This window comes from Micropterus dolomieu, linkage group LG21, assembly GCF_021292245.1.
Source record: "Micropterus dolomieu isolate WLL.071019.BEF.003 ecotype Adirondacks linkage group LG21, ASM2129224v1, whole genome shotgun sequence".
In the NCBI taxonomy this organism is placed as follows: Eukaryota; Metazoa; Chordata; class Actinopteri; order Centrarchiformes; family Centrarchidae; genus Micropterus; species Micropterus dolomieu.
Window position 1 is genome coordinate 26,783,939 of NC_060170.1, and position 21,984 is coordinate 26,805,922.

At 41.6% G+C, this 21,984-nt stretch overlaps 1 protein-coding gene across 1 annotated transcript in view; it reads right to left on the minus strand.

Moving 5' to 3' along the window:
* mctp1a (multiple C2 domains, transmembrane 1a) overlaps window positions 1–21,984 on the minus strand; it is an 81,006-nt gene that overhangs the window by 23,600 nt on the left and 35,422 nt on the right. Inside the window, exons 16-18 of the mRNA XM_046035005.1 lie at window positions 21,043–21,162; window positions 13,258–13,374; window positions 2,626–2,682 (exon numbers count right to left, since the gene is read on the minus strand). Of these exons, the coding sequence (XP_045890961.1) occupies window positions 2,626–2,682; window positions 13,258–13,374; window positions 21,043–21,162 (294 nt within the window). The remainder of the gene's footprint in view (window positions 1–2,625; window positions 2,683–13,257; window positions 13,375–21,042; window positions 21,163–21,984) is intronic.

The following is a 21,984-nucleotide window of genomic DNA, read 5'->3' on the forward strand; positions in this document are numbered from 1 at the left end:
TATTGGATCACTAACGTGATTTGTAGGAGAAGAAAGGTGCATCTGCAGCATCCCAACATGTTTAAAATAGTTTTATTGAAATAGAGGTCATCGCACACAAACACAAACACACAGTGTGGAGGGAGAGAAGGGGAGAAGCAGAAAAAAAATATAGTTCATGTCTAACATTCTTTCTCCCGTCATGAGTCTGCCTGCTTGGCTTTAACAACTGAGCCGTCCCCATCAATTAGTCTAGATTCTGGACTTTCATTGAGATTAAGTGACCAATATCAGTGCTTGCTCACAAGAAAGACACTTTTCACGTCTACCCAACAATCTGTTAAGTCAAAACACATGTGGTGATCCAAGGCAAGAAGCCTGCAAGGGGTCTTCTATGCAATGAAAAACAGGTGCTCTACTTTTTGGCCATGTAATACCCCATTTAGCCTCTGGAGCAAAGGTTATCCAGCTAATAGCTGCCTTGTGGTGCACTGGGAAGAGCTGTGCACATGGCCGGAGTAAACATCTGGGACGGATTGTACATACTTGCAACATATGCTTCAAGTTCAATTAAAATGAGGCCTTGGCATATTTATTAATCTTTTTTCCCCTCTACTCTCTCTCTGTTGCTCTCTCTCTCTCTCTCCTTCCCTTTCTCCCTTATAGGCCTGTGCCATAAAAAGAGGCCTCCTTTGACCCGTCCTTCATACTTACTCACACCATCTGAAGCCGTACCTCATATACAATGTAAAAGACCTCATATCCAAAGTAAAAGACAAATTTGTTAAGCCTTGAAACTCCATTTGTTCTGCACTTAACCAGGCTGGAGAGAGAGCAAAGCGAAAAGAGGGAGAGAGAGTGTATCAGAATGAAAGGGAAAAAAGGCAGGGAAGGGGACGATTGAGGGTTAGTGTAGAAGGAGAGTGGGAGGGTAGAGACATGTAGGCGAGGAAAAAAGAAAAATGCCCCCTTTTCAACTTCCCTACAGCTCAAATGAAATGCTAACAGTTGAGGGGAGCAATAGATCAAAATGTATGAAGCCAGAGTTGGTAAATTGTAGCCTTTGTGGTGGCTGTGCTATCCAGCATCCCAGCCCTGTGTGAGCACAGAGAGCAAGGCCCTCTTATGTGGAATAATCAGTTTGGCACCAAATCTGACAGAGGCCACAGAAGCTGCTGCTGCACCTCATTTCAATATGAAAGTCCAAAATGTATTTCATATAATCTGCAGCTTTTCAAATGCCTGTATTTTTTATTTTTTCCCTGAGAGGACGTAGGAAATGCAATGATGGAGGACAGACGTAAAGAAGCGGTAGAAAAAAAGAAAAAAGGTTCAAGGTTGCCTGGTGCATATCTTCAGTCAGTGCCCCCCTGTACATTTCAGCCTCGGAACTTCACAGCCATGAAACTTTGCTTCTGCGTCGCTGTGGGAGAGGATGTAATGCTCACGTATCTTTGTGTGCTCATCGACCAACTGCCTGCCTGGCTGACTGATTGCCTGACTGGCCGACTTACTGGTGGGATGACTATTTGACCATCTGCACTATAAATGTATTTTCTTAACCCTTTTGTTGCAGTCTTGCACTTACGACCCTTCACAAATGGGAGAGGTTCTAGCAAGGTTGCAGTTGCATGAGTAAATTCAGCAGAGTGTCCTCAGGCAAAATCATTTTCAGATATCAAATTGCCTGGTCAAAGGCCTTTACAATTACCATTACAAACAGCCAGAGTTTTCCTCCAGAAAGATTACCAAAACAGACCAATGCAATTTACCACATCTTAGCCTACTAACCTTTATATTGCTGGAGTGTGGCTGTAAGGCATCGAGTATCAGCTCAAGTAATTTCAGATTCCAGATTGTTCAGTTGAGGTAGTTCACGGTTTTCACAGTAAAAGATTTGGACTTAACTTAAAAGCTCAAGTTTTTGTTTCTTGGCCTTGTTTAGCACAGCTCGAGTCTCATCAGACTCAAACAGAAAATAGTTTTCATTTCAAGTGAGCCTCACAAAAAAACCCCCCCAAAAAAACACAGTGGGTGGATAAAGAGCTGTACCATTTCAATTACCATTCCCAAGTGGAACATTGACAAGGTACTGTATCCTATCCAGTGGCATTTATTTCAGTAGCTGTTCCTACAGTGTAAACGAGCGGAGGCAGTAAAGCAGCCACCTGTTGTTACCTGATAGTGTCTGGACAAGCCCAGATGCTGTTTTACTGGGACATAAAGGAGCGGTGAATGGACCTAAATAGCTAACTAAGCACTTTATATGGGTGCATGTTCTCAGGAAGCAGGGCTGAAGCACAATGTTAGTAACATAGATTCGACATAGTGTTATGCCAAGGCAGAAATAAGGAAAGTGTACCAAACTGCAGTAAAAGACCAAAGCAAAGCGAACCACAAGGAAGAAAGGTGAGGAATGTGCCGTGTATATACCTACAGAGAAAACATTTCAAAAGGTTAAAAGGTTATACAATCTTTGTACATGTGTTTGTGCCTCAGGCAGTGAGAATAACTGAACAGGGGAGGAGATGGGAGGGGAAGACGGAGTCATTTTGTTCGTTTGTTTGTGTTTCCGGTGTCAACCCCTCCTGAGGCAGTGTGTGTGTTTGTGTTTGTGTGAGTGCATCCCTGGCAAGACATAATTACCTTGTCATCTTTGTCAAAATCCTCATCCTCGTCCTCCAGCAGGTCCTCCACCACTTGCTGACAGTTGCAACACAGGAAAAAGAAAAAAAAGAGAAAGAGAAATAAAAATGTTTATGCAACCGCTATAGTACAGATAAATATTAGATAACACAGGGTTAACATCATCAGAACAGCCAAAGAGGCATACTAAAGCTGATTGGTTATGCTTATGTCTGGCAAGAGTTTGTTAATGAGTATGGAAATCATGCAGATAGCACAACTATTGGATTGGTGGGTGCTAATATGTCACAAGCCTCAGAATGTTTAGAATTTAATTTTAGAAACATGCTGTTGTTTAAACGTGTTGACACTTCTGGAAATGTAAGCAAATGCTTTGGCTTTGAATTTCAACGGGCTGAGGATTAAAGTCTATTCATCCACTCAAATTGCACCGCACAAAAGAATTCAAATCTTACACCATTCAGCGGGATGAGACAGCAGAACTCTGATTCTGCTTGGTCTCTCGTCTGACCTTTTTGACCTTTGCACTCGTCTCTCACCTCTACCGTCAGCCTTCCTATTGCTATGCATTCATCTATCTATCGTTCCACATCCTCTCACAGAATGATGCTCCATGAGAGAAGAAATAAGAAAGCCTACAGCACAGAGAGCAAGTCACAAAGAACAGCAACTATGTGCTTCAGTGGTCCACAACCGATGAAACCAGAGCTGGTGTAGCTCTCAAGCCCCAAGATACCATGATACATACCGTACAACACAAAGTAAAAATGACAGAGACAAAGTCATGTGCACACAGTCAGAAACACAAACACACAAACTCTCATGGATACAGATACTGTACAACATAACAATGGTAGGCTACATGCAAGTTGTAGCGTTTCCTATTCAGTAACAGAATTTTTACAAACACATTAAGAGACATTGAAATGTAATTGAAAACTATGGAAAATAAAGATCTTCATATACAGACAATATATACATACAAAGCAACAAATAAACAAGTGTTTTTGCCTACATGGAAAGCCCTTAACCTACAAGAGCAGTGTGTGTTTAGAGATACTATATCTAATTAATGTTTATTGATACAGTGCTTGTGTTGTGTGTCTTTGTGAACATGCACAAGTTCATGTGTGTAGTCTGATGCCACTGATGGCGAAAACCACAGCTCACTGCTGCATCTCTTATCCACCCTCTTTCTGTCAATCACACATCAAACCTACAAGGTCATATTGTTGCTCCCAATTTACATAAACAAACACCCATATCATAAACCCTACAGCCGTCAACCTCAGCATTCATCTGCTCTCATTGTTGTGTACTGTGTTACCAACCCCAACCCCCAAAAAACCTTTGCCCAGACTCAACCCATCACCACAACCCCCTAACCACCTCCAGAACAGCATAAACTAGTCTGGAGAAATCCAAAAATCATTACTTAACAAGACAATAGCTTTTGTCCTTTTTGTTTTTCATTGGAATAAGGGGGGAAACTATGTGGTGGTTGACATAAGCCTCTTATGTAAATGCAGCTTCCCACACAAACAAAAAGGAGTTCAGAACAGCAGAGTTGAGAGGGTAGAGTCAATAGTGCGTGTGTGTTTGTGTGTGTGTTCTATCAATAGCTGCGAGTCACTAGGGCAAAGTGTTGTGCATGTATGCTGTCTGACTGTATAGCAACTGGTTATTCCCAGTTCACTGAGACTCCATCAGTGTCTAGACAAATAAGCCTGACTCTTCACAGTTCACAATCTCCTTATTGATACAGAATATGCTCACAACTACAATACAAATACCAGAGACTCAGCCGAGGCAAAAGATAGACGTGATACTGTAAAATGAAAGCCTTCTGGCATCTCTAAACAAATGAACTATACTGTTTATAAAGTCATCATGGTTCCTCCCAAATCCTTTCACCCGTGCCAAAATACAAACATAATGGATTCCTCCACACAGAGGCTTTACTAGGGCACGCCTGGCACACGCTCCAAACTTTAAACAAAGGGAATGAGCATGAGCTAGCCGGAGAAGCATGACCTAGAGAGACAGAGAGAATGATAGAGTCGTTTGTCTCCCTCTGCTCTCCGCTCTGCTTTCTCTCCTCTAACGCCTCTGGTTACAGAGAGAAGTCATGTTTCCTGCAATGAGACAGTGTAAAATTAATAAATAAAAAGACATGGAACATGTCATCTGCCCTGAAGATTGCCACGGCTAAATGTGCACACTGAAGCTACTGTCTCAGAAAGGGAGGATATAAATTACCTCAGTGCAGCCGATGAATTCCAAACATCTTTCTTTCTTCTCTCCCTCTACCTATCTCTCATTCTTTCTCTCTTTCTAAGACCTGTTTGGTGTATGATATCATTTGTCTGCTTATCCCCCCATTATCATGTTGTTTGAATTACTATCATTACAGCACGGCAGCATCAAAGCCTTGCTGTCAACAAGATCGTGTAGAGCTCACATTGCCTGCAGAGTTGCTCCAGTCAATTCAATATCTACTGAGGTGGGGATTAACATATTCAGACCTATTCAAATGATACAGGGATGATGCAGGCTACTCTTACAGATTACACTGTGCACCATAAATACATACAAAGATGGTGATAATATAAAATACACACAAGAATATAAGTGAGTACAATGACATTGAGAGTTCAAACAGCTCTGGAAGTATGAATACATCTGTTTGGCCTTGGTAGCTTATACCTAAAAAGCTGATTCTTGCAAGAATTAAGTTTCTGTTGAATTGGCTCAGATCCCAGCACAAGCTCTGCTACATCACTCTGATTTCTTCTCTCTTACTGTTCCTCCCATCCATGCAGAATGTTGTCTGTGAAGGATAAACTACTGTCAAGTACTGAAAATTATTTGTACATGTTTTCACTCTGAAATAACATTTTGATAATGTGCGTGAATCCTTTTGCAGAGTGGTATATTATCCTCATCAGTGCATCCTTGCATGAATATTGCTTTACTGCATTTGGTACCTGATACCAACAGATACCAGACGGCTACAAAACTGTGACAGTCCTATGTTTTACATCTTCATGTTAGCACTTATTTACATTCAGCCTTACAACGCCATCTTTTTCTACCATTTACTGTTGCTCTGTCCCAGCTGAAGAGCACGATGCTAGCTAAAATCTGCCTGAACTGAAGTTTTTTTTAAAAGTCTGGCCCAAAAAAAAATCTGAAGTAGGCAAAAAGTCCAGGGAGTGTTTGGATATGATGTTTTCCGGTGTGAGTGAACCCTTGCTGCACAGACTGGTGGACTGAGATGTGATAAACAAGGTGTAAAAGTGTTAAAAGGACAGAAAAAGTTTTTCCAAGAACTTTCTTTAAAAAAAAGGTAGAAATTTCTGATGCCCTATTGTATTTTCCTTTTTGCCTCCACTGGGAGCTTCTTGCACCATCAATAGCACAACAGCACCCCTAGTGTCTTTTCAAGAGTGCACACTCTTAGGGTCACAAGGGATCATTATTGTGACCTTCTGCTTATAGTCTCATGGATTTATAGTGTTATAAAGAATGTGATAGCAAAGATGATCCTAAGCCCCCTTAGCTTCAGTCAAGGCAGCATTTGTAGCTGTGATCTGGCTCTTTAATTTAAAATTGGCTATCTTAATGTATGTCCTGTTATTAACTCTCATAAAGTGTACTTTGACTTTGATGTTGGAGGATGAGAAGTTACAATAGGTTGCAGCTTACAGAACTTACCTAAGAAATACAAAGTCAAAATAGCCAAAACAAGTTTTAAACTGAGGTAACAGGTTGTGTCTGGTTTAGAAATACGGGAAATATATAACCAGCCAAATGATTGCAATATGATAATTAGGCAACACTGTATGAAAATACACAGGAGGGTTCAAACCTAACTTCAGGAACACAAAAGCTGTACTTAAAGTGGATGGATGCTACTTTCATGGACGTAAAACAGAACAGACTCTGTTTGGATCAATGAAACCAGTGCATACACACTCCACAGAGGGAAAGTAAAAAATCTACTACCTGAAGTAGTAGCCACATCATTTCACCCCTCCTCTGAAATGCTTCTATACTCGCCCCTCTCTCTCCCTGGCCGGGCTGAGCTCCACTATCTCCCCTCCTAACCTTCCCAATGACAGCCGCAGGGGGAATTGACGCCGAGGCAGACATCCCGGCGAACATGAAGATATACTTTCTCCTCCTTTTTTCCCCCCATTCCTCTATCCCTCCCTCCCTCCCTCCATCCTCCTGCTGCTCTTCCTCTTTGATACGTGAGGGGGTTTTAACCTCTCCAGCTGCTGAGGTTTGGCCGACTGGCTGGCTGGGGGATCTCAAGGCCCTACTTGGTATGCACTGTCCATGAGTGTATATGTATGTGTGTGTGTTTGCGTGTGCATATTGCCTACACCACAGTTTCTGCAGACTGGGGGAGGGCTGTGTGTCTGATAAGGGCTGCTGGCTGAGCCTGGCTGACCCACGCGGGCCCTTCACAAGCTGTCAGAGCCGTGGCCCTTAGAGGGTGGCCTTTCCATCTGCACTGCCCCAGCCAGGGCTCACCCAGCAGGGGGCTAGATAGGGGTGAGGCTGGGGTGCTACCAGAGCTGGAGGCTGGGGGTGGAGGTGGGAAAGGCAGCTCCATATTCATGAAACCAACACCAAATCTGTGAGCACTGGAAAAGATTGAGTTTCTGGATGGTAATGTAAGCATCACGCACACAATGTACATTTCTCATTGCTTATTTGCTGACAAATCAGCAAGTGTGTTTAGTCAGAGATTCAGCAGCTATCCAGTGGAAATCACAATATTACATGCTCCACTGGCATTGTTGAGATAGTCAGTAAATACAGTAAAATCCGTGATAAGATGTTTGTCCTTCTCAGACAGATGATACTGTGTTGTCTTATTGTTTTTCATACTCAATTGTGGAAAAGAGGGCTACAGCTGGTACATACTTGATGTGCAATCTATTGCACACAAACACACTCACATCTGTGGGCTTAAGCTCAAGGTTTAAACTGAAAACCTCGCAAACAGCTACAGCGTGTGTACTGTACAGTCAAAACAACAACAAGAAGCACTGAGGCAGACACTGAGCTGCTGACGTTGTTAGCAAAGAGCACAGACAGTTACAAAGGTTCAGTGTGATGAAGGGAGTTAGACAAATGGAGTGAAAGGAAGAGAAAGAGAGACAACATGATGAAAAGGGAGGCTGGGAGGATTCTGCAGTGGCATTCCTGATGCTCCCGATGCTCCCGTCCCGCTTCAAACTGTGCCCGTTGCCTGTCTTTCTGCCTGCCAGCCTGCCATCCTATCTGCCAGTTTAGCAGAGACAGAGAGGCAGCGAGAGGAGCAGAGAGGAGCGCGGTGATGCCGGGGCGGCACGGGGGAAATCAGTGGGGCACAGGCGCTCTCAGTTAAAAGTGACATGACCTTTTGATTTTGTCACCTGTCACCAACTGCCATGTCTGACTCCACACTGAGGAGTGCCTGCCATCCACCGCTGTTTTCCTCTGCCTCTGTCGCTACGTCTCTCTGAATGCCTCTCTGTCTTTTTCTGTCTCCTGCTCCCACTCCATCTCCTTTTCTCGTTCTCCTTTTCTTTCCAGAGTTGTGGTTTTATGGGCAAAAAGTGGAGGTAAGAATTTTTGCTGGAGTTGAGGTATAATAGGCAGCATTTCCTCCTTTCCTTCCAGCTTTCCTAATATTTACTCCCCTCTACCTGTGTTGTGTGTGGCTCTTAATGAGGGCAGATGTCACGGCACAGTGTTTGGAGACGCAGAAAAGAGTTTTTGAGATGCAAAATCAGGGAGAAAATAGAATAGATAAAAATGGCAATGAAGTCTTGTTCCAAAAAAATCATACATTAATACAGTCTTGGAAATAAACCCGATTATTTTTACACTAATGAACAATATACTGCTGTCACGCTGAGTGCTTCACAGTAAGGAAAGTAAAGATTAAACTACAACAAGAAGAACCACACAAATACAAAATGACAATATTAGTAAAAAGCCTTAGTCAATTATTTTATTTTAAAGGATGACTAAGTGCAAGGAGATTAAACTGTATCTAACTCAGGATGTAGAGTGGGTTAATATAGCTCTATCCCGCTGTTGGAGGCATGTCTGTAAGTGTGAAGTATCTTCAGGCTATTAAGGTCTTCTCTTCTGTAATGGGTTGGCGGATCCAGTGGGGTGAATCTATGTAATAGTTTGGAGCATGGGATAAAGAGGATGGTTCTCCAGTGTCACAAGGCCTAATTGCCCGTCATCCTGTGGTAGAAAGAGATATCATCATGTTCTGTATGTGCCCACTACGACAGGCTGCACTGAAATTAACACCTTCATAACATCTGGTATGGGCCTTTCTGGGCCAACAGCAAGGAAGGATTTCTATTGGGATGTTTCTCTGCTCCTTAATCTCAACGCCCATCATATATACTCTCATGCAAGCAGGCGCACACATTAATATGGCACACTGCTATGAAAGCAGTGCACATGCGTGCACACGCGCCTTCCAGCCCTTTTCTCTTCCAGCAGAGCTGCCTGTCCTCTGGTTGACCGAGCCCAGCCTACTGGCAGCTTCCTGTGCAACAGACTTGGGATGGATCTAAGCCCCAAACTGTTCAGGGTTTCAAGATATAGATGGAGAGAAGAGGGTCATTAGAGTGCTCCTCCACATCCACACAAATGCAGATGTAGGATGGGCCTTTCTTGATAGTGTATTTCTGTCTTTGAATGTCAAAGTAAAAGCAGTATCATAGTATATATTCAGAAGGATAAAAAAGGTCCTCTTCTTTGTTTGTTTGTTTCAGTGAGCATGTTACAGCATGACACACAGGTCAGCTAACAGTGTTGAAGAGTCAGGTTTCACAGGTCAGAGTGCTACATGATAAGAGAGGAGGTCGGTAACCTTGCTGGTGCATCGCCTCCTTTAATCGCTGTTCTGAGGACGCTCCGACTGCTTAGTAGGTACTGGTCAAGGTTGGGGCGAGGGTAAGGAGTGCTGATCCGGGATGTGTTTGCAAAGCAGCATGTAACCACACAACATTCAGTGACCCTGAGTGTTGAATTACAGCGTGTGGAGAACACTGTGTTTGTTTATTTGCTATAGACAGGGCTAAGGACTGTGGTTGCGGTGTAAAATCAGAGAAGGGTCCTCACATTGAACCCATCAGATGAAGCAAGGCCCTTCAGTTCATTAGGAAGTCTGTACTCAAGTGTATACTTTCTTCTCTCTCTTTCTTCCCCCAGCGTATCCCCCTCTCTCTATCTCTCTCTCTCCCCCTTCAGAGTGAGTTCAGCAGAGATTCCTTTGGCATTACCCTCACCCCAGACTGCTGGAAAACCGCAGCGCTCCGGATGCTGACCCTTGCTCGGCTCAGCACAATGCTTTAATTTGGTGTGTTGTTTAAAGTAATTAGAAAGCCTTTTTCCCCTTGTTTTCTTTTCTATTCTTTTTTGTTCTCTGCCAAGTACGAGAGGGAAACAGTGAGTCGTCCATGACTTCAGCTTGATAAAGACTCGGAAGAGGATTCCAGGGGACCAGGAGAGGAAGCGAAGAGCGCAGAGACTGTATGCTCTCGCTGTACCCACTTCCCCCCTGCACCGCCGCAGATTGGGAAACTCTGTCTGAAAACAAACAGGGACAGGACTCAAGGGATACTTCTGTCTGAATGTGTGTGTTAGAGTATATATGTGTGTGTGTGTACACACCATTCGCAAACACAAATGCCTGAAAATAATGAATGCTTATACCATTGTACGTTACTTTTACTGTATGTATTCAAATTTGACATAAGATAGTAATAGTACGACTGAAAGAGGCAGAGAGTTGATAACGGAGCGAGGAAAGAGGGTTCATCACATTCACCAATCCTGAGGCAGTAAGATTGCAATGCAGAGACAAGAGAGACAACGATTGTCAGAGAATCTTCTTTGTGTCGGCCGTGCTGCTCTGTACTGCTCAGCACAACTGTCATAGCGGCAAGAAAAGGAGCATTAATGGTGCTAATCTTTCACAATTAATCCCACTTTCATCGGATATATTGTTGCAAAGAATGTCTGCACACACTCATGCATATGCAAACTGGTGTATGCATACTTGCACACCCACAGAAGATAGAAATACACACACAATTTTCACACAGACGCATAAAGATAACTTTTATCTCTATGTACACAGTGTATTTTCCCCACACACATTTAAGTACCACGCAAACACACACCTGGCATGACTCACACATGCAAATGTGTTTGCGTGAGCTGTAGTTTGAACACTTTGGTTGTGCCTAAATCATAACCTTGGAATAAAATAACATGCCAGACAGATATTTAGTATTCATGCATCATACACACATTACCTACATATACACTATTGCTATCCTACCGTCTTACACTGCGTATTTGCTTCTGACTATATGACCACCAGCCTGAACCAATTTCTCCAGATATCCTCCACTAGCCAATACCAGCACTGGCACTCCAGTCCACATATGTCAAGACTGCTGAACTCTAAGACGTACACTCATTTAAATCCATTGCTGACTGTGCTCATATGAAACTTTACAGCAGTGCTCTGATGGCTGAAAAAACATTTCTGGCCTTGGTGAGCTACTCAGCCCTGTGTCCCAGGCAGATAAGTCCTTTAAAATCAACCGAACCCGAAGAAGATGATCTCGAAGCAAACTTCAGAGACAAAAAATACAAAAAAAACCCCACCTTCAACTTGGACTGTAACTGGGCAAATAAAATCCAAAAATATTAGCTACAAGAAGGTTATAGTTGGTGGCAAAGATTTCAAATGGTACTGCTTCCATCAAAACCAAACAATGTTTAGTCTGACATACCAACTGAAAGCCAGTCAAAAATATGCGGCCCAGATTCCTGGTCTGAATGTGGAGGTAAATTACAGTGTTGCAATTCTACTAAGACAGTATCAGATATTAAAAACATTGAAACTGAAAAGATCTTATGTCAGAACACTAATAAGTGTCCATATCTCTCAATGCATAGGGCAACTTTGCAGAACTGAGCAGGAACAGTATTGTTGTACGAAACGGCACTTGCAATACGAGTATCAACAGTATCAAAATGTCTTAATGTTCCAGCCAATTCCTGAGGTACTTGAGACACAATAGTCCCTTTCAAGAAGGAGAGAAAAGCAATTCTGCATGAAGTGGGAGTTACATGTACTTGCTCGTATGTGAAGTGAGTGGAGAATATGTAACCTTTGTTGCCTCATTCTAATTAGGAAGTGCATGGGAAAAGAATATCATTAGGTCTGGATAAATACAAGCAGCAGGTGGGGGGGATAAATCGTCATGCCGGGTTTTGTCTTAAGGCATGTGTGATTTTTTTTGTCAAGCAATGTCGCCATCTACAGGCGAAGAAAAATACCATCTAAACTTTAAGCCTGTGTCATTCACAAATTAAGTGTTTTATTTAATCTGTGAACTTATTAGCAAATGCAAACCTTTCTATTCTTGACTTATCTGACCCTACCCAGTTTAAAACACCTATATTTCAGTATGTACCATAAACTACTCTATTTCCACTAGGTTATTGTCACTTAACAAAAAAGGCTATATGTCTCATAGGGGTTGTCTTCAGCTGATTATTCTCAACTTTTTAAGTGAACATATATGGAAATAGAAGTTTACAAATAGAGAAACTTAGCGCTAAAGACCGGCCAAAAAAATCTGTGTTGTAAGTTATGTACAGTTCACATCTAATTCCATTTTATGTGTAATATTACAATGACACAGAGCAGTGAGATTTGGTTCATCATAATGACAGAATTTAATCTGTCTTTCAAATCCAATCTAATTTAACCCAAAGAATCCTTATGAAGAGAGATAAATAAACACATATAGAAGGCGACAGACGGCAAGAAAATATGAGGTCTGTTAACTGGTTATTTCCAACTGAGTCTTGGAAAAAGGGACTTATTAAAATTAATCACTTCATTGTTCACGCTCACTCCATAGTCTAGCTCTCTCTCTCGTTTTCACTCTCTACTCTCCAAATGTGCCTGGCCATGATTAAAACATGTCTGTTTCTCCATGACATTGCTTTGACATCATTTAATTGGTATAAGAGATAAAAAATAAATGAATTAAATAAATATACTACCAGGTAAGTGGCGTAACATAGCTCAAGGTGACAGGCTATTATTTCTCCCCTTTCTTTGCCTCAAAGAAGGCAAAGTGAGAAATGTGAGATTGGACTGAAAATGCAGCTCCTCAAGGGGCAGATGGAGTTTTTTTAATTTAAAAAAAAAAATGCTCAGATTTCTTTAAATTAAATTCAAATTTTGCCTACTTTATAACTGCATTTTTTAAAAAAGGTATATTTTAAATGATATTGTATCATACTCTTGTTGTTTCTTTAAAAATGTATGTTGTCGTCTTACTCATCTGTACATCTATACTCATCATCACCAATCAAATTTTCACCACACAAATGTGTAATATTTATATTAAGTATAGAATGAAAAGGAATTAAATGTACGTAAATGTGATTAATGCCGTAAATAAAACCAGAGTGTGATGTCTCCATAAAACAATGGTGCCTGAGTTGTAACTCTGCATTTTGGGTTAATAGAGGCTTTTACAGTGAAATGAAAGAAGCTATGGGGTTACTCACCACATCTTGCCTGGTATCCTTCCCTGATGTGATGAGGATGTAGTTCCAGGCCAAAGGCAGCAGCAAAGCCAGAGGAATCATATAGAGTTCAAAGTTCCAAACAACGATGACAAAAAGCTGAAGAGAAAAAGAATAAAAAACAGTCAGCAAAAGAAAAGTGAGAACAAAGAATTGAGAACAGTGTGAGCTAAGAATGTATACATTCAAGACCCCATAATGACCCTCATGAGGCAAACTCTTGAGAACGTACGCCGACCATATGTGCGATTTGAAACGATACACATTAAACCACATTTGTATGCAGAATCATAACCACCATGGAACAAAGAGCATAAATAAGACTTAGTTTCAACAAAAGGTACAGGCCTGGTGTTGGTGAGCCCAGGTTCAACACCCTGACCCTAAAGGCTTTCTGGGCCTTCAGCCGAGGAGGACTATGATAAGGAGGATGAGTACGAGCCGTCAGGGCCTCTTTCCTCCTTGCCAATCATCCCAGGGGCTGAGGTCATGTACCGTTTTCAGCCACAGCACGTCAAAGCTGACCCTTCCATACTCAATCCTAAACCCAGCATCTGACCTCACACACCCCACACCCTGAGACCCTAACCCTGTCACTCCAAGCCCCAATACCCTCTCTCCTACCCCATAAGATTCTTATGCCCCATCTCTAACCTTCTCTGCACCCATCTGCCAAAATCATAACCTCTATACCTCCCCTCTCATCAGCAAACAAGAAAAGTACCATCTGAAAATTAACCTTTGCTAAAACCCTGTATTCTGGTTTTGGCAAGTTCTTCAGCCTGTGACAACAGATTATTGCGGTGGTTGGGAGAAGATATATGTGGGAAAGTAAAATTGCTAATGATGGAAGCTTGTTATTTAATGGTGGCACTGTGTCAACTGTGAGAAAGGTTGTGCTGAAAGCAATGGGGTGTTTGGTGGAAATAAAATCAGTCAGAAGCAGACAGAACAAAAATAATATTAGTCTATTCTAATAATTGTATGTATAAGTATAGAGATTTTTAATCGATTGATAAGACCTGAGCAGCAATTACAACAAGTGCTGAAAATGCAAACCATGCCTAACACTTAATCTGTTCTAGCAAAACATATTTATCAAATTCAAGTACAAGAAATCCATTATTTCAAATATGAGCAAAGAAGATTTGAAATTAATTACTCTGTATGGAAATGCGTCCATGTTTAACAATCAGTTCTGATGGGAAACTTTTTTAAGAGTAATGAAATTGAGACTATTACTGCAAAGCAGATTTATTAGTCTGTGTACCAATTATGATCTATCCTGTTTGGCTGAACAACATCAACAAGAGAGAGAAAGCTTAATCATGAACAATCAAATTGCTTTATTTCTGTGTGTGTGGAAAAAGAGAGAGACAGAGAGGAGACTGAAAAGCAAGCTCTTCATTGTGTTTACAGTCTAAGGTTAATGTGAATGTGAGGTTCAAAAGCCACTCAAGAGTGTGTTTGCAGGTCTGCTGTTACTGTAGTGGTGCCAGTCAGACACTAAACTGCATACTGTGCCGTCGGTATTTCATTTTACGCACGCGCACACACGCATCTAAATATCTATGTAAACAACTCTTCACAATAACACAATTAAACAATTACATTTTCTAAACTTTACCCCTTCTCATGTAGAAAACTTTGAAAGGCTCATATCCAAACTTTTGAATAAAACTATAACTTCATGTAAAATTAACTAACTGACACTGGGTATACAAAGCAAAAAGAGACATAAATTAAATATTAGAAATGTCCAGTGCATTTGCATAATGCTCACAGCAAAATTTACTTTTCAAATAAACCTGAATGGCCTTGGTGCAACAACCAAATCTCCCGAAAGGATCAAAATCTTTCCCCATCTCTCTCAAGCTCAACTTCACTTTCTCACATACAAAGAGTCTTTCTCTGACACAGCTGTGTAGGAGAATTGGAAAGAAACTATTCAATAATTTATAGTTGTATACTAATAAGCACCACAACCATTTCCCTTCATACATCCTACAAAGCTGTTAGGACCGCAAATGCTCAGCAACAGAAATGTGCATACAGACAAACACAACACCACATGTTCTCACACACACACTCTCTCCACAAAATGTAACCATTCTAAAATTATCCATCTTCCTACAAATTATAATTTACAAATCTGTAACAATGATAAAGACTGGAATGATCTCTAACTAAACAAAGTGCAATAGAGGTGCAGAAACACTACTTCAGTCAAAGGAGCTCACTTGTCTTAAAATCTATTCTGGTAGAGAAAGCTATAAATAACTGCACACTTACAAACATCTTCATGAGATACACATAGTCCTTTCAAATACTCTGCTATAAATATACTGTTCAGCAGGCATGTAGTACTGTAATTATATTTAGTGTTTGGTTCCCTAATCGCTCATGGTATCGCTATCACACAACAGACAAATTAATTGCTCCTCGCTGTCCTGATGTTTTTATGAAACCTTATTTTATGTTTTTTTTCTCCCTTTGCCTGAGGTTGTTTAACCTGTCCTCCCCTTCATTCCTCCCCCATTTGGTTATAGTAGCTGAGGGCGAAGTTTTGACTGGCAGCTAGAGGAACCGGACACCCAGGCTCAGGAGTGGCCAGCTCTGCCCCGTCTTCGTGCCCCCCGGCTGGGTAATAGGGGCCCTGCAGTGCCTGGACCTTTCCACCAAGACTGGGCGATCACAGCTACCCCCCACTGCTCGCTACACCAGATAGCACGCTCTTCGCCTGGGGAAGAAGGAGTGGGATGGAGCCTGCTGTGGATGTCAGTGACCAGAGAAAGGCAGAGGAAATAAACAACGAAGAAAACATGCTGGGTCGAAGGGAAAAAAGAGGGGGAAAATGCCAAGAGAAGCTCCAGACGTAGTCAATAGGAATAATTTGTAGATGACTGTGTGGTCAGAGACGCATTATGGAGTGGTCGATGACTATTCATATTGAATATGTTAACATGCACACAGAGGGAAGCTCACCATGAACGACTCTTGCTTTTTGTTTAATACTGGTGAATTCTTACCTGTGTGATAATGTAAAAATATTCACACAAACACAGTCAGTTTGTTTGGCTCTTTCTGTATATGTGCTTCTGTTTTATTCAAATAATGCAAACTCTCAAATTTAGTCTTGAGAGCATGTAAATAAATCTTCTCATACTACCACTGTAGGAATATAGTCCGTAATTATGTGAACTACTAAGAAACAGTAGTGATCAATATCCATTTTAGATTTTGTTTAGTTTTTTTATTCTGTAGTGGACATTTCATTTTGTCACCAAAACGCTGGTAGCAATTTACCAGCAAATCTAATTTGTCATAAAACCTAATCATCACTTCTTTTAAAATTATTTGTACTTCAACAAGTCGCGTGAGCTCAGCTTGAAGTGCACTGAAATATCTAGGAACAAAACTATTCACTTGTCATATAACAAAGTGAAATAATATTTTCCACTGTCAAATCTGCTAAACCATTTCAAATATAGTTAAAGGCTACATTTGAACTGGGCAAACTTCACATCCAAGCACAAGCTGAAATTCAAACACGATGTATAATTAAAATAGACAATCACATGCATGAACAAAGTAAAACCATGGCAGTGTAATTTGTAATATTTTGGCTAAAATACCAACTCACAAAATCAGTACTAAATTATCTTGACAAGTCTCTGTAGTTGGACTTTATTATAATCTTTTAAGCTTTCTCTTAATATTAAGAAATCCCTGGAACATAAGAAGATATATTAAAAATGTTGACAAAATAGAGAAGTCAAAATGATTTATTCAAACACTCAGTGCAGCACGTTGAGAGTTGTATCTTGCATTATTTGTTTCAAAATACAACCCGCGTCCTTGCGGCTCTGAGCCGCGGCACTGTGGGAGGGTAATATTCAGTACTTTGGCTTACATTAACCACACACCAGGCTAACTTTCCCCCTGCTCTGTCTCAGTGGAGTGAAACTGAAGTTTGGATTTCAGAGTTCCTCTTTATCTCTCTTACATCAATTTCCATGCTGGCACTAAGTGTTGCCAGATAGCAACTAGAAAGTCCTGTTAAGTTCGAGGGAGAGAGGGAGGGAGACTGTGTCCTGTTTGTGACCAGATCCAACCATTATTCAGTGGTGCTAGACTGCCCCCTGCTGTACTCCTGCAGAATATAGATCTACAGCAAAATGAATGCTGTTCATCCGATAAAAAAAAACAGCCAGAATGACAAAACCCAATGTGTCAAAGCCCGTCGTTTTGTAATAACATGAAAAATTAAAATACAGCATCCACCATTTTATGGCCATAGTGCTGCAATTGTACACAGGTGCCTATGAGAAGTAAGGATGCCGTCTCCCCGACTTCTCAACAAAAGGCTTCACTTATTTTCTGTTGAGTCTCGATCTCTGGTGATTAAACTCTGACTTGGTATTCTCTGTTAGTCATGCCATTATATTTCAACTATCATTCATTTTGCAAATCAGGAGAGCAGTAAAATGTGAAAATATATCTTTCAAAGCTGTCCCTTGCTGTGGGCAAAGACGAACTCCAGACTTTAAAACTTTTAAAAGTTAGACAGGTTCTTTGAAGAGGAGTCAAAGGAGCAATTTAAAGAGACCTGGAGTGGTGTGTACCACTGACTGCTATGGAGTCTCTGCACTGAGTGTGTATGTGGGTATCAAACCAGCCAGCCAGACATGTGCAAACACACGCACACACATACACACACTCCAATAGTTGCTTCTGTACCCGTCTTTGCTTTTTTCCCCTTTTTTTATTTCAGCAGGGTGAATTTTTATCTAAATGCAAAGCAGGTGATAGGTGCTCCAGTTTCCTCTAGAAGTAGCTCCCTTGTCTGGGCTCTCTTCCTGATAAGAGTCCTACTTTGCCTGACATAAAAGAGCCCGGTATCATTTCCCCTGCCTCCCCAACAACCCCCAGCTCGCTGCCCTCGCCCTTCCCCGAGCTTCACAAAGCTGCCTCTATTTGCTCCCAATTCAGGGCCCAATTGCAGATAAAGTTACAGCAAATTTGTTTGGAGGAAGAGCTGCTGAAGCTTGCGGTCCCTGGGGCAATAACAGCCTTGTCTTGCAGGGGCCGTGGGGAGAGCTGGCAGCAGCAGGAGAACAGAACCCAACACCGCTCAGCCCCACAATGGCCTCAACTCTTTGGGAGGGAAAAGCAAAGGGAGAGGAGGGGAAGAAGAGATAAAGAGGAACAGGGATGGACGGATGGATAGAAGAGAGAGACACTCAGCTTGCAGGTGTGGAGAGAGGAAGCAGGCGCTTAACCCCGAGACAGGGAGACCCACCCACACACACACACCCCCACACACACCCACACACACCACCCATCATGCAGGACAGGAGGTAACTCCAGTCCCGTCCATTGTGCCAACGCCTCAGGCAAAGCTGCCACGGTGGCTGATTCACTGTCGGGATGGGTGGGTGACAGCAGTGTGGGTGTGAGAGAGAGCGAGAGAGAAAGGCTGCATGTGAGACTATGCGATATCGCGCTCTCTCTCACATGGACACAAAACACACACAACATACACACTAATCACAGCTGGCACTAATGGGCGATGTGTACATGCGGCTGGCATTGCAGTATTGGGCAGAAGGAGTGAGGGACTATGAAGAAAATTTTGAACATTTTTATGGAGGGAATGTGAAGTGACACAGTGAGACAACAGCATTTTGATTTAATGTTGCATTCACAAAAGACCGCAGATATACAAACATATTTAAATCCCCCAGCCAGACTTACTTAGCAGTTAAGAAGTGCACACATTTGTGAGTTGAATTGCCCACAACTCCACCTCTGTAGCTGCAGCCGTGTTGGAAAGTTAAGTGTAACATCTGTCTGGAAAGACAGCCAGACAGAAACACACGTGCACATGTGAACAGACACACATGCCCATAATCACACACAGCCGTACACCTTCATGAACGCACCACCTTGGCCAGATGGCCCCCCATAAAAACCCACTTAAAGAGATGAGCGAAGTGATTAAGAGGCCTCTCAAAGTGAGGGAGAAATGAGAGAGGGATGAAGAAATGGAAAGGGAGGGAGGGAGTACCTGTGTAGAGGAGAGGCCCTAAATACTCTGATGCTTTTAGCTAAGTGCATACTCCTACGATAACAGACTCCCAAAAGAGCGAGAGAGGGAGGGGGGAGAGGAAAAGCACAATGACACCTAAATTTCAGACTTTCTATAAACTGTAAAACGCTACGTCCTTGGCCTAGATACATCCTTTAGAGTCATCTGAATACTTTGAATTTAAGTGAGTACAATGAGAATATGAATAGTCGGCACTGTTGGATGGATGTACTATACGCTGTGTTTTTAAAAACGGTGAAGAGCCATACACGGCATGCATATGTGAGAGTGTGTGTGTGTGTGCTGACATGGAAGCTGCGCTATCCAAGGCTGCATCTTCCCATCTCTATTCACCATGTAGATTGGCAATTCTGAAGTGACCTTGTTTTCTGTGAATTCCTTGACATTTTTTTTTTGTCTGACATTTCCATTAATTTCTAAAAGATAAGACAAGAGGACTTAGAGAGGACTTTAGCCTTACATGAGAGAAAATGTAAGCGTACACGCACACACTAGGCTCACACATGAGCACGTGCACACACACGCAGAGGGAAAATGTTAACTGATCAATACTATGTCTCTTCTGACCCATGTCTTGTGATGACACTGTGACCTGCTGTACAAACACACACACAGAGACACACACAGCCTCTGCAGAGATGAAACCCGTGTCAGACAGCCAAATGCTGCTAATGTCTAATGTCTGCTGTGGAGACACTTAGTGCCCCCATGGTAAAGGGCTGGGGCGGGGCGGGTCCACCTGTCCTGTAGCTACTTAAGTCAGGACACTAAACCAGACAGGATTAAATGCCTGCTCTGTCATCTTTAGGGTAGGAACCTCCATGCAGTCACTCACCGCCCTGCAGGGGAATGTATTTTACTGATAGCTCTGCTGTCCAATTACATTTCACCTTTTAATACCAGACACAGATGACAAGGAGGGAGAGAGAGAGAGGATGAAGAGGAGGTGGATGGGAGAAGAGAGAAAGAAGCTGCCATTTCCACTGTCTGCAGGAACAGCTTGTCACACTTCAATAGATTGTAGCTGTATTTTCTAAGCATTTGGATGTCTGAGGATCTCATTTAAAACAGTGTTTAAGCTGCAACATCAACTCTCCAGTCATTCCCAGCAAATGAGTGTCAAAACAGACACTTGCCATGTATATACCACTTGTGCTTGTACATTTAATACAAAGCCAGAAAAGGGGATTTTATTCAGATTATCATATCAAGATATTTGAGTGTGAGAGTCTATAGTGGTAGTGCTTCAGACATCAACAATCTCTTGTGTTAGGGTATGCAATTACCAAGTATACATACTTTATTAGCAGAAATGGTCCTACAGCCTTCTGTGAACATGGTGCTTGTGAAAGTGTTCAGATGTTGGCATGAGAATAGTACTGATCAATGTGAGTGAGGTTCATTTAATTTTGAAAAGTGTGATTTTCTATAACAAAAAAGTAGGCCCAACTACATTAAAGTATATTTCTGAAATACTTTCTATATTACATTCTAAAATTAATAATACTACTTGCATAATCATCTTTGTGGCAATAGCATAATTCTACCCAAAGATATAAAAAGGAGGTCCTGCTTCAGTTCTTCATGACTGTGCAAATTTGTATGTAATATGCTACAATTTATGGGACTGTATATGTAAGTGTAGCTCTACGTACCACAAAAGCACAGATGCTCCTCTGTGGAGAGTCCCATTCGAAGCAGCTGTTGATGTAGCAACCTGTGTTGATCAGGAACATGATGCAGCGCCTAACTCTGTTGAAGTTGCGTAACAGCAGCTGAAATGGAGAAAAAGTGAGAGAACTCTTAAGTGAACGCTTAAGGTCATAAATGTACACTTTTTTTTATTAATTGATTAATTAATATATATCTGTCTCCCTGTTGTGTTAATGTTCACATTACTGGTGTTGTTCAGTTCTAGTTCTTTTGCTTGTTGCGATATAAATGCACTCTGTAACCTTGCTTTTTTTAAACTGTACCAAATACTATGTTTATAAAGCATATATATTGTGTGCTTTCTACATACTTGGACGCTTGGCCAACACTGTTCTCAAAACTTTCATGCCAATAAAGCCCTTTTAATTGAATCGAGTACATAAGCATATGGACAGACATGATAACATACTGTACTGTGTATATGTGGATAACCGGTGAGACTTTGTTTGGCAGGAAGCTACGTATAATTGGAAAAAACACTAAAACACATCATGGTTTAGTGACTTTTCCACATTAGCTAGATAAACAGGAGTAAAATGATCTGTCTACAAAAATAAGCGCAGCTATTAGTCCATCTCTGATCTTGACATTTGTGAGGTCAATTGTGTGTCCTTCATATTTGGTTAAGGTGTGAATTCATCACAATTTAGTAAGTAAATATGTTACATCATATTATTAGCACCTTAGTTAAAATTACATACTGTCAGTAAGTCTTAGTATGGTAGGTTCAAACCCTGTAGTGTCTCATTTTGCTGTCACTTTGGAAAGTTAACTGGAGCATTAAGTTTTACAACTTGAGATTTGCAGCTTTGACCTCACTTTGGCTTCAATATTACAGCACTGAGGACATCGCGAGGACATTAGTGTGTTTTCCTTCGTTAGAT